The sequence below is a fragment of the Tachypleus tridentatus genome, chromosome 11 (genome assembly GCF_004210375.1).
Source record: "Tachypleus tridentatus isolate NWPU-2018 chromosome 11, ASM421037v1, whole genome shotgun sequence".
Taxonomy (NCBI): domain Eukaryota; kingdom Metazoa; phylum Arthropoda; class Merostomata; order Xiphosura; family Limulidae; genus Tachypleus; species Tachypleus tridentatus.
In genome coordinates, this window is record NC_134835.1 from 41,692,010 (window position 1) to 41,707,942 (window position 15,933).

Consider the following 15,933-nt stretch of genomic DNA (forward strand, 5'->3'; position numbering starts at 1 on the left):
TTGGTGCATAAGTACATTGTCTATTGGTTTGTTTTGAATTTTGCACAAAGTTACTCGAGGGCTATCTGCACTAGCCGTCCCTAATTTAGCAGTGTAAGACTAGAGGGAAAGCAGCTAGTCATCACCACCCACTGCCAATTCTTGGGCTACTCTTTTACCAATGAATAGTGGGATTGACTGTCACATTACCATGCCCTCATGGCTGAAAGGGCAAGCATGTTTGGTGTGACAGAGATTCGAACCCATGACCCTTGGATTACGAGTAGAATGCCTTAACCATCTGACCATGCCAAGCCACATTGTCTATTAGATGCTAGACATACAACAATTGTTTCAACATGTTTGAAGGGTCAATATCAATATATTGTCTATTAGAAGCTAAACGTACAAAAACTGTTTTTACAAGTTTAGTGGGTTAATATGTTATCTACTGGGTACTAGACATATAAAAACTATTTTACAAATTTTGTATGTATATACATTGTCTATAATATGCTAGACATATACTTTCTACAACTGTTTCTACAAGTTTGAGGGTCAATATATTTTATATTAGATACTAAACATATCAATGGTTTCTACAAGTTTGGTAGGTCAATTTATTGTATATTAGGTACCACACATAAAACTGTTTCTACAAGCTTGATGGGTCAATATATTGTGTATTAGGTGCTAGACATACAAAAACTACTTCAATAAGTTTGGTGTGTAAACACATTGTATATTATATGCTAGACATACTACTATTTCTACAAGTTTGGCAAATCAACACATTGCGTTTTAAATGCTAGATACATTACATCCAATTCTGCAACTTTGAGCACTAAAGGTACATAAAATAATATTTTTTGTTCAACCACTTTCAATAGTTTACACACTCAAAAATTTCTGTACTTGTGACTAAACAGTTCTAAAATTGTTTACCAATTTATTTATTTCTATATGATATGGTGTCATTCCATCATCAATCCAACTTTTCAACATTAAATTACACAGTAATGCACTCATTGGAAGAATCAACTCATTTTTACAGTTCCTCCTTTTACCTACCATAACACTTTATTTCATTCTTCTTTATTATGGACTTGTCACAAAATTTATTTTTTTAATATTTCTATTTATTAAGTAACCTCATATATATTCATAATTTTGCACCAAAACACTTTACAGGTATGGTACTAAAATATTGATCAATGTCTCATCTACTTTATACGTTCATTACATGTACATGATCTGTCAAGTACCAATTCTGATGGGCCTGGCGTGGCCAGGTGGTTAGGGTGCACAACTTGTAATCTGAAGGTCGCCAGGGTTCGAATTCCTGTTACATCAAATATACTTGTCCTTTCAGCTGTGGAGATGTTATAATGTGACAGTCACTCCCAAGAGTAGCCCAAAAGTTGGTGGTGGGTGATGATGACTAGCTGCCTTCCCTCTTGTCTTACACTGCTAAATTAGGAAAGGCTAGTGCAGATAGCCCTCATGAGCTTTGTGCAAAATTCAAAAAACAAACAAACCAATTCTGATAATTTGCACTTTATTTAAAAAAGAATCTTAAAAACATGCAAGAAATTCAACAGATTTCATCAAATCAAAGGTACCCCAATATGACAAAAAAGTGGAATGGAAAACCTGTACATTAATCAGCAAATACTCCAGAATAAAAAAAAAGGATACTACTTGTGTAGCTTTGCCCAAAATTTCAAAAACAAAATAAGGATAGTACTATTTAAAATGAATACAACTATGTTTGTCCTAAAAACACAAATCTTTCCTTAGACACAAAAAGCAAATAAAATTGTAATAGAGTTAATATTATTTTAATATCTATATTTGTTTCAATACATACATTCTTGATATTATTGTTTTTGTTTTTTGTGAAGATGAATTCAAAGATACATGCCACTGGTCAGTAGGTCTAAAGCCAGCCATAAACCTGTTTCTGACCATTTGCCTGCAGATTCTCATGCATTTGCTACTCTGCGTTATTGAATTAATTGGGAAATGAGTACCACCGATTGATTAAGCCACATTGTTAGATAATAGTCCTCTTGTGAAACTTGTTTGCACTCTTTAATAACTTGTTGTGTTTGACCAGTTTCTAGACAAACATCATGGAAATATCCACATGTCTTTACTGAGGTTCTGGAATGTTTCACAAATAAACTGGATCTCTTTACCCATTCTACAGTTATTCAAACTACTTACTGAAAACACACTGACTTATTTTTATTATATGCAACTGCAATGTCCATGACTTACCATCTGGCACTTGCTTGCATGAAAATGAACTCAAGGATATCACTGTTTTGTACCTTGTCATACCAAGAACTTAGAAAACTTTATCACTTAACTGCTTTGAGCAGTATTTATTAAAGTTCAAATCTCAAAACTGACAGAACTCAAAATAACAAATGTCTACAGTTCTTCTGTAAGTTCTGCCAATCAACTAACCAACATGTTTCCATATAAGCAATCACAAAAATAGCCTGTTTCACAGCCTCAATGAATTAAATTTTGTTGGTTTTTTTATAATGGACTATCTGCAATGTGTATGCAACAAGTTAAATACACATGCAATTAGAGAAACGTTTTTTTTATGCTTTGGAAACATTTTTACATTTACCCTGTAAAAATGCTTTGAGTAATTTTTTTTGTAAAATACAATACTTGATGCTCTATTACAACTTGACTTATGATCTTATACCACTTTACAAACTTACAGCTGAAAAATGTTTTAAGTTCTAGAAAAAACAAAATTTCATATAACTACCATCATATTTACTTTATATTTCTTTAAATAACACCTTCATTACAATTCTATACTTTCATATATATTTTAATTCTCCATCCTGGTGTGTTGATATTTTAATATAATCAAACACAAATAAACTTAGCATTCCTCACCACAAGCACAAATTAACCTGTCTTTTTACCCCAAGTCCAAAATAGTAATAATACATCACAGCTATGTCAGTCCCCCACCACTCACTGAAACATTTGAAATTAGCAACTTGTTTCAATTTTTAGGGTAAGAGCAGAAAGTAAAAGGTATAGAGAAAAGGGGTTCAGAATGATGGAAAAGCCATTACTATAGATAAGATAGTAGGAAGTACATAACGAACTATAAGAAACCTACCTGTGGCAGGACTTGTGTTGTCTTGAATCCCCCGCTGTCTGTTGCTGTTAGCTGTCATAGGTAGTGGAAGAACTGCTCGAGAAGCGTTACTAAGGTGTTGGTGATGCCGGTCTTTTCTGTCTTCCTTTTGCTGCTCCTGTTGGTTTCTGTTTCCTCCCTACACCATAAAAAAGATACTACAATCAAGCTAATAAATCCCAAAATTTGACTCACATCATAACAGTAGGATTGTAAGTTATGAAAGAGCACAACTGTTCTTTAATATATTACATTTCCTGACTTTCATAATAACTGCTATATTATAAAATTTCAGTTAGCTAATAAAGAATTGTACAAGAAAAGATTATATTCTCAACCTTGTAGTGACTTCAGTTTTCTAAGATGGAAAAAGGAAAGAATTGTGAAGAAAAAACTAATGAAACACAGAGTACAACAACTTTTAATTATGTGTATATTTTTCTTAGCAACTATCTCTGGTAATTATTACTCTTTTCAGGATAATATTTCAGGTAAATCCTGCCATAAGGACTTTATTATATACATATTTTAAAATGACAGACAAGATCAGTTAATACTAATAAATTAATTGAAATTTTAATATCACGTGTTCCATGAAACTTTCTCAAAGCAATATTGATATACTCTAACAGGCCACTGGCTTTATAGTACTAAAAATATAATACTTACAAATTTTAGCATATTCCAATCAAAGACATAGTCATAAGTAAACCCTTGTCTGTGGAATAAATTTCTTAGTAACTGCCTTAGATATGAATAGTCAGGTTTTTCCTCAAACCGAAGAGAACGGCAATAGTTCAAATAGGTGGCAAATTCAGCTGAAATAATAAAAAAAAGGATATCTTCAATTTGCATAGAAAAAGGTTTTCTCACTAAGAATTTCTCAATTATAGTTAAGTATCATCAGCTTTGGATCATTCTGAGGAAAAGAAATATGTCAAATATTTAACACTGTACAGAAACATTTCCTTCTCCAACATTCATCAGACATGTTTAAACAATCCGATACATAACATGCAAAAAATATACATCTAAATCACTTTCTGATGAATGAATCATGATTACCAATGTCTTTCACTGGGGTCTTAGACAAGAGTAAATCCCTTCCATACCAAGATGATGCATAGGATTCTGTTGTGATCTCCATGATAATGGCACAAGCAGATGATAATGGTGATGCATTCACCCTGAATGGTAAATTAGACCATTGCAGTTTAACTTCCACATAACAGCTTGTATATACAGTTTGGTGTGCTAGAAAAAGTAGGATAAAGGTAGGTAGGTAGGTATTCAATGTTTATTGGCACAAAGTTACAAGGCTGTCTGCGCAAGACAAGATGTGGTACAGTATAGGTATAGGGCAATTAAGGTAAAAAGTAAAATATGTAAAATTAGGAACTGCCAGGAAGACTGAAGCAAGAAGTACATCCTTGCTGTCAGTCACCTGAAGTTAGCCTTTCCAGTCCTGAGTTCAGTTCAAACGAAAAATAAAAACTAAAATGTGTAAAATTAAGACTTGCCAAGAAGACTGAAGCATCAAGATCAAATTTGCAGTCGGTCACTTGAAGTTGGCCTTTCCAGTCCTGGGTTCAAGTCAAAATAAAAATTGAATTGTGTAAAAGAAATTGCATTAAAACATTAAAATGTGTAAAAGAAAGTGCATTAAAACATTAAAATGTGTAAAAGAAATTATGCTAAAACATTATGTAGTCTGATAAAAAATCTTGAATTAAGTGTAAAAGACCAATGGCTCTTAAAAATGTAAAAACATGAGTGAGATAGGCAGAATCACCTAGAACATGGGCCAAAGTCAAGGGCAAACCTGCCTTACAAGTATCTTTAAAATGGTGTTGTCGTTCTAGGTTGTAACGACAGCATGATAATAAAATGTGGATGATTGTGATCCGAGTATCACACAGACCATACATTGGTGCAGCAGTACCAGATAAAAGGAAGTGGCAGGTTAAAAAACTGTGACCAATGCATAGCCTTGCCAAAACAACCTCCTCTCTTCGATCCTTACAGAAGCAAGAGAGCCAAAGACCTAGAGAAGGTTTGATTTGAAAAAGCTTGTTATTGTGCTGCTCATTCCAGGTTGACTGCCATCTTGTGTACAGTCTGGATTTGATAACTGGACCATAGTCCATGTATGGAATGGGTACTTGGATGATAGATCCAGAACAGTCGGACTTTGCTGCTTTGTCGGTCAGATCATTCCCACAAATACCAACATGACCTAGTATCCAAAAGAATTGGACAAAGACAGATGAGAGAGAAAGATGGGCTAATTTGTTTTCGATATTGAAGAGAAGAGGGTGGTGACTATCATGGAATTATTCCAGGGCCAATAGACAGCTGAGTGAGTCCGTATATATTGTACAATTTGTATATTGCATTATTTCAATATGATTTAGGGCAAGAGAGATGGCATACAATTCGGCAATGAAAACAGAAACTGCAGGTGGTAATCTGTGTGCCACAATCGAACTGTCACAAACAATGGCAGAGCCCACTGAATCACCCAATTTGGAACCATCTTTATATATAGGAATGGATGGATCATATAAAAGATGTTCAGCAAAGAATGTGATATTTCCAATCGGGTATATCTGCTTTCCTCAGATGACTCAAAGATAGGTTACAATTAGGGACAGTAATTTGCCATGGTGGAATGAGCTGATTTGAAGAAACTGCAATGTTATTCAAGGATAAATCCAATTCTTCTAATTGGGCCTGGATACGGAGACTAAAAGGAACAATGGCAGATTTTCTGTTATTAAAAAGTGTGGTACATTGTGGTTGGAAAACAGAACTCCAGGTAGAATGCTGTGGTGAGGATCAAAGTTTGGAAGCATACATTAGAAACAGTTGCAAATGGCAAATATATAGGGAGGGTTCATGAGATTCCACATACAGACTTTGCACGGGAGAAGTACGAAAAGCTCCAATGCAAAGCCAAAGCCCGTGGTGATGGACAGGATCCAACATTTTCAGTGCTGAGGTTCTGGAAGAACCATAAACCACAGACCCATAGTCAAGCTTGGATCGGACAAGGGCACAATAAATTTTGAGCATGGAGTATTGATCTGCTCCCCAAGAAGTAGAAGAGAGAACACGGAGAATGTTCAGTGCTTTTAGACATTTCATACAAAGTTGCTTGATGTGCGATGTAAAATTTAATTTACAATCAAATATAAGACCTAAGAACTTTGCCTCAGGGATGACAGGAAGTACATTATCATCAAGACGGAGTTCTGGATCTGGATGGATTCCCCATTTGCAGCAGAAATGTATACAAACGGTTTTAAAGAGTGAACGTTTAAAACCATTTGCCATGGTCCACTTTAGTATCTGATTGATTGCAGTTTGTAGCTGCCATTTAATAAACCTCATGTTTGATAACTGACATGAGATGTGAAAGTCATCAACAAAAAGACCGTTTGCAACTGTAGGGGGTAGCTGTTCAATGATGGCATTAATCTTTATAATGAAAAGTGTGACACTCAGAATACAGCCCTGAAGGACTCTGAGTTCCTGTGGGAAAAAATGAGAAAGTGTAGAGCCCACACAGACTTGGAATCGGTGCTTCATTAAGAATTGCTGGATGAAAAGGGGTAAGATGCCATATCCCATGTTGTATCGTAAGCTTTTTCTAAATAAAAAAAATAGTAACAAGATGTTGTCACCTTGAAAAGGCTTCTCTAATTGATGTTTCAAGGCGAATTATGTGGTATATCGTAGAGTGTTGTCTTCAGAACCCACACTGAGTAGGTAAGAGGAGGTTGTTTCATTCAAGAAACCAAACAAGGTGGGCATTGATTATCCTCTCTATGATTTTACTGAGACAACTTGTCAAAGCAGTGGGACAGTAATTCAAAGGAATCATTGGATCCTTCCAAGGTTACAGAATAGGGAGTATGATAGCTTGTCGCCAAGCATCTGGATAGACATTTTCCTGCCATATCTGATTAAAGACAGCTAAAAGAGTAAGAGAGTTCTGGTAAAGGTGGCATAACATCTCATAAAGTATATTATCAGGTCCAACTGATGTATTGCCAGACTGATGAATTGCAAGTTTGAGTTCCATCAGTGTACGAGGGTGATTATAGTCATAGGAATGGTCAGTTGAAAAGGAAAGAGGCAGAAGTTCTCTCTGTGTTTTAATGGCTAAAAAAAGAAAGGGGATAAGTTCAAAGAGCTACATACATGAGAGAAAAAGTCCCCAAGAGTATTGGCAATGCTCTGTGCATCTGAAACTTCGTGGCCATCAGATATTAAGATAAGAAGGGGGGGGGGCAGAAGTATATTTTCCACTCACCCTCCAGATCTTATCCCATATAACTTTTGTGCTGGTGGTTGAAGAAATTCTGGAGGTGTGTTTAATCCAAGATTCCTTCTGGCTTTGACATCTAACTTACCGAGCACGTGCATGGGCTTGCTGAAATGCAATACAGTTTGAGAGCATGGGGTATCTTCAAAATTTATCCCAAGCATGTTTTTTTTTGAGTTATAGAACAGGCAGAATTCCACCAAGGGCAGGGATGCCGTGGGGAACATGTCGAGGTTTGAGGGATACATCGAGTAGCAGCTTGTATAATACTGTTGGTTACTGCTGCTATACAACCATCTATGGATGATTTACATAAGATGGCAGGATCAAGTTCCAAGAAAGTAGTGAAAGAAGGCCAGTTGGCCTGGACCAACTTCCACCAAGGTACATGGGTCGGGTGGTAATGATCACTACCTCGTGGATTGATGTCAACCTCCCAGGAAAAGTGAGTGAGTAGCGAAGGGGAACAGACAGAAAGATCTATAGTTGTAAATGACTGACTAGGTGCATGAAAATATGTGCAAGAGCCAGTATTGAATAGAGCCAGGTTGTGGTTTTGGAGCAAATGCTCTATGGCATGTCCTCTCGTATCAATACGAGAGCCACCCCAGAGGGGATTATGCCCATTGAAATCTCCCAAGATTAAAAAGGGGGTTGGCAGTTGCTTAATGAGGGTATAGAGGTCTGATTGATTATAATGCATTTCAGGTGTAAGGTATAGAGAGCAAAGAGTGATGGTACAACCCAAGGAGATATGGATGGCTACAGCCTCCAAAGGTGTAGTAAATGACAGAGACTAGGTAGGCACATGCTGATCAACCAGCAATGCAACTCCCTCATGTCCCCATCCTACATATAGCCTGTCATTCCTGTATAATGAATAGTGTCAGATAGTAACTGTATTTGTAGGCTGCAGAAATGTTTCCTGCAAAGAAAGACATATGGGATGATAAAAGTCAATCAGATCTTTGATGTCAGTCACATTTGATTGAAAACCTCGACAGTTCCATTGGATTAGTGTGGCTATGTGCAATTATTTCAGAGGAGAAGACAGTAAAGAGTCCTTCTGCTTATGACCATGTTTTTTCTTTATTGGATGTGGGTCTATCACCCTCTGTGGATCCTGCTCTAGCTCAAATGGTCGGCTCTGAATTTATTGGTACACGTACTAATGACTGAGGGTGAGGACGAGTGGTTTGCTTAATTTTTGGGGTATCAAGAGAGGGAGACCCCATGGAAACATCTTGACTTGAAGAAGGTGAAGTTTGGCAATGACTGGAAGGTGTGGTCAGGACAGAGATGGAAGGAGACAAATTCATGAACTGTGTTGATTTTGGAAAGTGTTTCATTAAGATTTGCTGGTGAAGATTGTGTAGGTGATAGGGTAAGGTCTGTTTGGACTCCTACTGTAGTAGTAGAATGGGTTACAGCAGCACAAGTTCTGGACAGAATAGGTAATAATAATTTTCAAGCCTCTGTGTAAGTGAAATTAACTGTCTTGAGACATTGTACTTTTTTTTCTTCTACCCATTTAGTACAAGAGGTAAAATAAGAAGGATGTGTACCATTACAGTTTATATGTGGTTTGAGTTGGCATTCAGTGGCATGATGGTTTTTACCACCACAATAAGCACAGGTCAAGGAAGGAAAAATACTGAATAGAAAAGCAATGTAAAGTTGACTACCAAATTAGAAAAAAAAGGAACCACACAAGATAGGGATGGAAATGGATGAATCACTTAATCAGACTAAAAATCATATAGCAATGTATGCCATCTTGATTTCACATGGAGAATAAAACCCCTAAATTACTGACTTCCCTACTTTGCCTATCAAAAGTTTTGTGTTTTAATAGAATCTTAGCTCTCATCATCATACTTTTACTTTAGTTAATTTCAGAATACTATTTTTATGACTATTTTACAATAAGGTAGCATTTTAAGTACTGGAAATTCTGGTCCTATTTGTTTTGCAGTGGGGAAGCCAGTAATGTAAGGATTATATTATTTATAGAGTTGAGACAGCTTAGCCTGCTGTGTAATCATTAGCTCAATCAAGTGTATGTCCACTTCCATCCCTGACTTATTTGGTTTCTGTTTTCATATTCAGTAGCCAGCACTATGTAGCTTTTTTTTCCTGTTTACTGTTTACTTTCTTTCATAAGATGACATACATTATAGAGAGTATTTAAAAGCTTTATACATTTTACAGAACAGAATAATAAAATAGTAGGTAGTCAAAGATCATGAAGACTGTTTTGGTCTATCAAATGATGATAAAATTACAGTTACTGCTAAATCTAGGTAGGTACTACACCTGTTGAAGAAACAAGATGAGCAAAAATAAGAAATCTTAGTATAGCTATTCACTGGTGTTTTAAATTTGGGATGCTCTGGATAGCTGAAAAGCAGCATCTACACTGGAGCTAGAGAGAGTATACCAATGAGCTCTTCATATCTAGCTTTTGATGACTCATATGTGTATTGTTTTTTTTACTCATTCACTTCCTATATATTATACAAAGGTTAACTCCTGGAAACAAAAATTGTATAGTGAACAAAACATTTATTTACATGGTATAGTCATCTAATGTTCATTTATTATTGGCTTGTTATCCCTGTTTTACCATCTACATTAACATTTTCTTAAACCAAAATGTATTGTCCCTTTTCAAGCCAATCTGCAGTCTCTAGCATCAGTTCTTAGTGGGGAGAAAGGGCAGGAGGGTATTAGTGGAAGTAAGTCTTACTGGACATACATTTTTGATTTAAGAATGTTAATTTCTAAAAGATACTTACCTCCTTTCACAGTATGAATATAGTGGAGGGGCTGGTGAGAGCATTATCACTACAGAATGCATCTGCATAGAACATGGTTGTGCTAGTAAAAGATTAGCACCCTAGTGGAGGAATCATATTACATCAAAAACAGGTATGCTCTTCAACCAGAAACTAAATCATGCACTGTGGGAAGAATACGACATCATCGGTCATCACCTTTGGCCAAGCCTCGACCAGACAGCAGAAGCCCCACTGCTTAGGATTAGAGTTATAGAGCCATGGGTTTTGAATTTTACAATGATGGCTAGGGCATTTGGACCTCGATAGGTATAATTGTGAGTGGATCCTACTTGAAGCTAGAGAAGGATGTGTTTCAAACCACCAGTATCATGGTAAGAAGGTAAGCAACACCAAAGTGAATAAACTCTCTCCTCAACCTGAAGAAGTCCAAAAGGAAACACCCCAAACATGAAATGACAAGACCTCAAGGAAACAAAATTCATCTGCTCTGGAATTATGAACACTTATCTCTCAACTGCATGAGCAAGGAAAGTTCCACTTGCTCCTGGAATTATGGGGAGGACATGGAACAATGACCCTAAATAGGACCACTCTGAATTCAAAATTACAAGGAGGCAATGAATCCTCTTACCTAGAGACCACTGATGGGATCTAATGTTTGCTCATTCCAAAGGAATAGGGTATTCCAGTGACACCTACAACCTCAAGAGATAAGGAACTATAGGAAAAGGGGACATGAATAAGAGTTGGACTACCTGTTCCATAGCATAAAGCCAGAACCCAACCAAGATATGCACTAATAAAAACACCCAGATAGATGACATATGGTGTTGGAGTAAGAACAGATGTCTCAGCTTTGATAAGAAATCCTGCCTTGGTTGCTTCAGGAAGCAGTTTCTAGGTGTAATATTCCCCCAATTGATAAAATGGTGCCAGTAGTAGCCAGACATTCATAAGGACCTGATGTTTGATTGAAGGTCAGAGTCCTGAACTGCATCATCATATTCTTGTGCACAAAACACAAACAGTGGTGGGACAACTCCAGATTGAAAATGTGCAGATGTGTTTGTGACATCAAACTTGGCCATCGGCAGTCTTGGTGAAAAATATCAATGCAAAATGAGAAATGTCTCCATCATGAAATGTGAAGGATATAAGAATTAAGTTAAACAAGAGAGATCAATGATTAGAGACCTATTTCCAGTTTTTTTTAGACACAACAAATAGATGAAAAAACCCAGTAAGAACTGAAATGACTCTTACCTTGACCAACAAATCTCTGATAGTCATGGAATGAAGTTCTGAAATCTGTGAATCTACAATAGGCAAAAACACTACAAGTTGGAGGATATAGGCAGAATCTATTCTAAATATCAATGGACCAGTGAGGTAATGTGGGAGTGGAACATTCAAACAGGGGATGAGCTGTGACTCTCTTTATTTTATGGTTTATTTTATGAGTCTAAAAATGCTTCCCATGCAGTGGTAGGTAAAGGCATGTTGTTCTGAGAAGCTTGGTGAACAAGGCATAGCTGTCTAGCTGTCCCTTCATGTAACTGAGCAATAAACCTCTCTGCATGAACTAAAATATCAGGGGATAGAGTGTGAACTAAGTACTTACTCTCAGGCCTTTCCATCACTTGGGATGATAAAGACTCAAAAGCATCCAGGCAAAGGTAAAGCATCCTGCACTTAACATACCAATAAAAGAAATGGAGAGCCAAATTGGCTTCATGAGAAGGCCGACAGAGTAAAGAAAGGCAATTAAAAACACAAATCTATAGTCCAGAATGTCCAGAAACACTCACAAGTGCAGTCTCAGAACTCCTCACCCCCTACGAAATACCACTGGACTGAAAGCCTCACCCTAAATTCATGAACAATGCTAGATACCAGAGGTAAAATAGGTAAGATCTTATTTATCTTTGTGCTAAACAAAATATATTTTAGTTTTACAAAAATCAAATAGGTAATATGAAGAACACTCAAAGTATCTACAACAGTTGTCCGAACAAACAAACCCATTAGTGAATGCTTTGTTAAGGAAAATGATAGTATTATCTGAAGGAGGTGCTTATATACAGTACCAAGATATAAGGTGCATTGATTTTGGTGGAGAGTTCACAGACATATCACCAAAAGTGATTAAGTGGGGAATAAAAGACTGGAGCAAGTGAGACAAAAATCAAATCAATGCTTAAATGGGTAAAGAAAAAGAAACCCTAGCAGTCAAGTAATATCTTAGTATTAGGAGAGTATGTTTTGGAATTAAGCTTCATAAAGAACCACTAGATTTCTGTAAAAAAAGTTAACTTCAAGAAGTAATAACATCATTTACACAATAATTAAGGCATTTTTCTTTTTTAAATTTTGTACTGAAAAAATAACAGGCAGTCAAAGATCATGAAAGCTGTTTTGCCTTAACAAATAATGATAAAGTTATAGTTACTGCTATAACTAAAAGAAAGATCATGATGAACAAAAGTTAGACATCTTCGTTTTGGCTATTCACCAGTTTTTGACTTTGGGATGCTCTGGATGCCTGAAAAGTGGCATGTACATCAATAATAAAGTGACTGTGTAAGGTAGCACTTGATATACGAGGTCTGTTCAAAAAATATGTGGATTGTTTGAATTGCGCGGCTCCAGTTGGTTCCAGGGGAATCCGTTTGGTGTCGCTAGGTTCGCACAGATCAGCTGATTACAACGCCATTTCCCGATTGCAGATATCTTCATTTATGTATTAGCTATGCAGTTTTAAGTGAAGTGCGATTTTTTTCGTTTGGCAGATTTCAGAATGAATGACCTGAAGGAGCAATGACTTGCTGTGAAATTTTGTGTTAAACTTGGAAAATCTGCGACTGAAACTTTTGCTATGCTTAACACGGCTTACGGTGATGTTGCTATAAAGCGTACGGCATGTTTCAAGTGTCATGAACGTTTTAAGGATGGTCGACAGTCCATTGAAGATGATGAGCGTCCTGGACGTCCTTCCCGTCAACTGACGACCCACACGTCGACAAAATCCACATCCTGGTGCAGGCAAATCAACGTCTGACTGTCAGGGAGCTTGCTGAAGAGTGTGGGATATCAGTTGGATCTTGTTACGAGATTTTGACCGAAAAATTGAAGATGCACCACGTTGCTGCAAAATTTGTGCCTCAAAACTCGCGAGTTTTTGGCCAAACACTCGATCACTGTTCTTCCCCAGCCCCCTACTCACCTGACTGTGCTCCTTGCGATTTTTTCTTGTTCCCCAAACTCAAAAGACCCTTGAAAGGAAGAAGATCTGAGACGATTCCCGAGATTAAGGCAAATGCGACGAAGGAGCTGGAGGACATTACAAAAGAAGCGTACCAGGACTGTTTCCAACAAGTGGAAACACCGTTGGGATAAGTGTGTGCATTGGGAGGAGAGTACTTTGAAGGGGTCCCAGACCTGTAACTTCTAAATAAAGTACATTTTGTTTTATGAAGTCAATCCGAGTATTTTTTGAACAGCCCTCGTATAACTTCAGGTGTTCTGCGGAGAAGAATATCCAGAATATCTTTGTATTGCTTTAATACACATGACTATTGTCATGCATACATACAGAGTGTTAGTACACTGTCAGATGAATGAAAAAAAAATCCTTGCTGTATTCAGCAACTGACAAAACTTTATCAGACTTTGAATTATGAAGCTATTATTATCCAATAAGTTTTGAATCCCAATTTTAAAAAAGAAAAAGGACAGAAATTGGTTTTTAATTTTAATTAAACTAAGAACAAAAAGTACATTGTCAGTAGTTAAAGTACAGTAGATCTTTAACTTCAGGACACATGAAGTTAATTCCCCACCATAAACTATGGTGATGAAATAGATTTGTACATAATGCACATATATTTACATATTGTATAAAAATAAATATCATTAGGAATAAAAGAAAAAAGTAAAGTTTTTTATGCCAAATAAATAGCTCTTTTGAGAACTATTTCTAATTAGACATTGTGTATTTGATTTATACTTCCAAAACTTCTTATTACTAACACTGTAATACATGTATGTTAAATAATCAGAACTGTAAACTGATTCCACATCAATGAACAACTTTATCAAGAAACACTGAATGCACTTTGAATTAACCATTCATTTCAAGATTAACAGAATGCAAAAAAATTTACTTCAACTTAAAACAGAATGAGACACAGTAAAGATTTATTGGGCAGTTGCCTGTTTCATGCTAAATTCATTTTAAACCTAGTTCATAATGGAATGTTGCCACAAAACTTAATATTTCAAAAACAAGCATTTTATATTATGTACATGCATTTATTAAAATTATAAACAATAGTTTGTTAAAAACTATGGTCATATTTTGACCATCAATTTTGATAACCATTTCAAAAATTTAGAGAAATTTTTTCCATTTGGTTATTTTTTTGTATCAAAGCTAATAAAACAAGAAAAGTAATCACATCCACACTAATTTGAGAAATAAGAAATTCCATTAGGTGTAATTTGTTTTTAACAAATTGTTGGCATGTGTACATAACTCAAAAGACGTATATTAAATTTAATATCTGCTAAAAAGCAAGTATTGACAACACTATCCATTGGGTGATGTTTTAAATCATACCACAGATAACACTGGGATTCTTAAAAACATTAACAAATTTTATCATTTGTAAATAATGAAAACATTCTTCAAAAGTTTTGATTCCAGAGCTAATTTTAGAGTTACTTAAGCCATTTAAGCTGAATTTTACAGAAAACAAATTTCATTAATCACTGGTAGTAAGTGTTTGTTTGTTTTGTTTTTGAATTTCACGCAAAGCTACACTAGGGCTATCTGTGCTAGCCATCCCTAATTTTGCAGTGTAAAACTAGAGGGAAGGCAGCTAGTCATCACCATCCACTACCAACTCTGGGGCTACTTTTTTACCAACAAATAGCGGTGAGCCCATTTGGTGTGATGGGGATTCGAACCCGCGACCCTCATATTATGAGTCGAACTCCTTAACCCACTTGGTCATACCAGGCCTGTAGTAAGTGAAGTTGTGCTTTTTAAAAAAAGTATCTAAAACTCTTGAAATAGCACTTTAACAAGAGAAAGAAACATTTGCTATTTTTAAACAGAAGAAACATATACAATAACTATATATCTAGTTAAGACATTGTGACACATTTTTATGACAACCAGCATAACTTAGATTGTGTTATGAATGATCAAATGAAAGTGATAATTATTCAGAATTGTTTATTTATTGCTGACCTTCAACTGTAGCATGACAAGTTACCACAGAGCCTTTCAAAGGCATACTAAAGGAACACAGTTGCCTAAAAACTATCAAAGATTATTCAGTGTAGAATATAGCACCATAATGATAACAAAGGCCCAAATGGAATGTGTAACATTACAACTCCTACTGTGTCTACAAAATCCTGTGGTGCTAAACCAGAAATTTTTCATGGAGTTTGTAAGAGCTTTCCATTCAGTTTTGAATACATTGGTTTTTACTGTAAACTTAACTTCTCAAGAAAACCAACAAAAACAACATCTGTTTCTTAATGACAAATCCCATCTCTAAGACTCAGTTAAATAGTCCACAATGATATGAAAAAATGAAGCACTAGCACATAAACTAAAAACTCAACTCACTAAA

General features: G+C 35.9%; 1 protein-coding gene across 3 annotated transcripts in view; it reads right to left on the minus strand.

The window, feature by feature from the left end:
• LOC143232020 (casein kinase I-like) overlaps positions 1-15,933 on the minus strand; it is a 46,142-nt gene that overhangs the window by 12,018 nt on the left and 18,191 nt on the right. For 2 of the 3 annotated variants that reach the window (XM_076467003.1, XM_076467002.1), the window contains exons 7-8: positions 3,827-3,975; positions 3,140-3,296 (exon numbers count right to left, since the gene is read on the minus strand). In XM_076467003.1, coding sequence (XP_076323118.1) covers positions 3,140-3,296; positions 3,827-3,975 — 306 coding nt within the window. Of the gene's footprint in view, positions 1-1,359; positions 1,488-3,139; positions 3,297-3,826; positions 3,976-15,933 lie in introns of those variants that run through there. The other variant, XM_076467004.1, reaches the window with a different exon arrangement.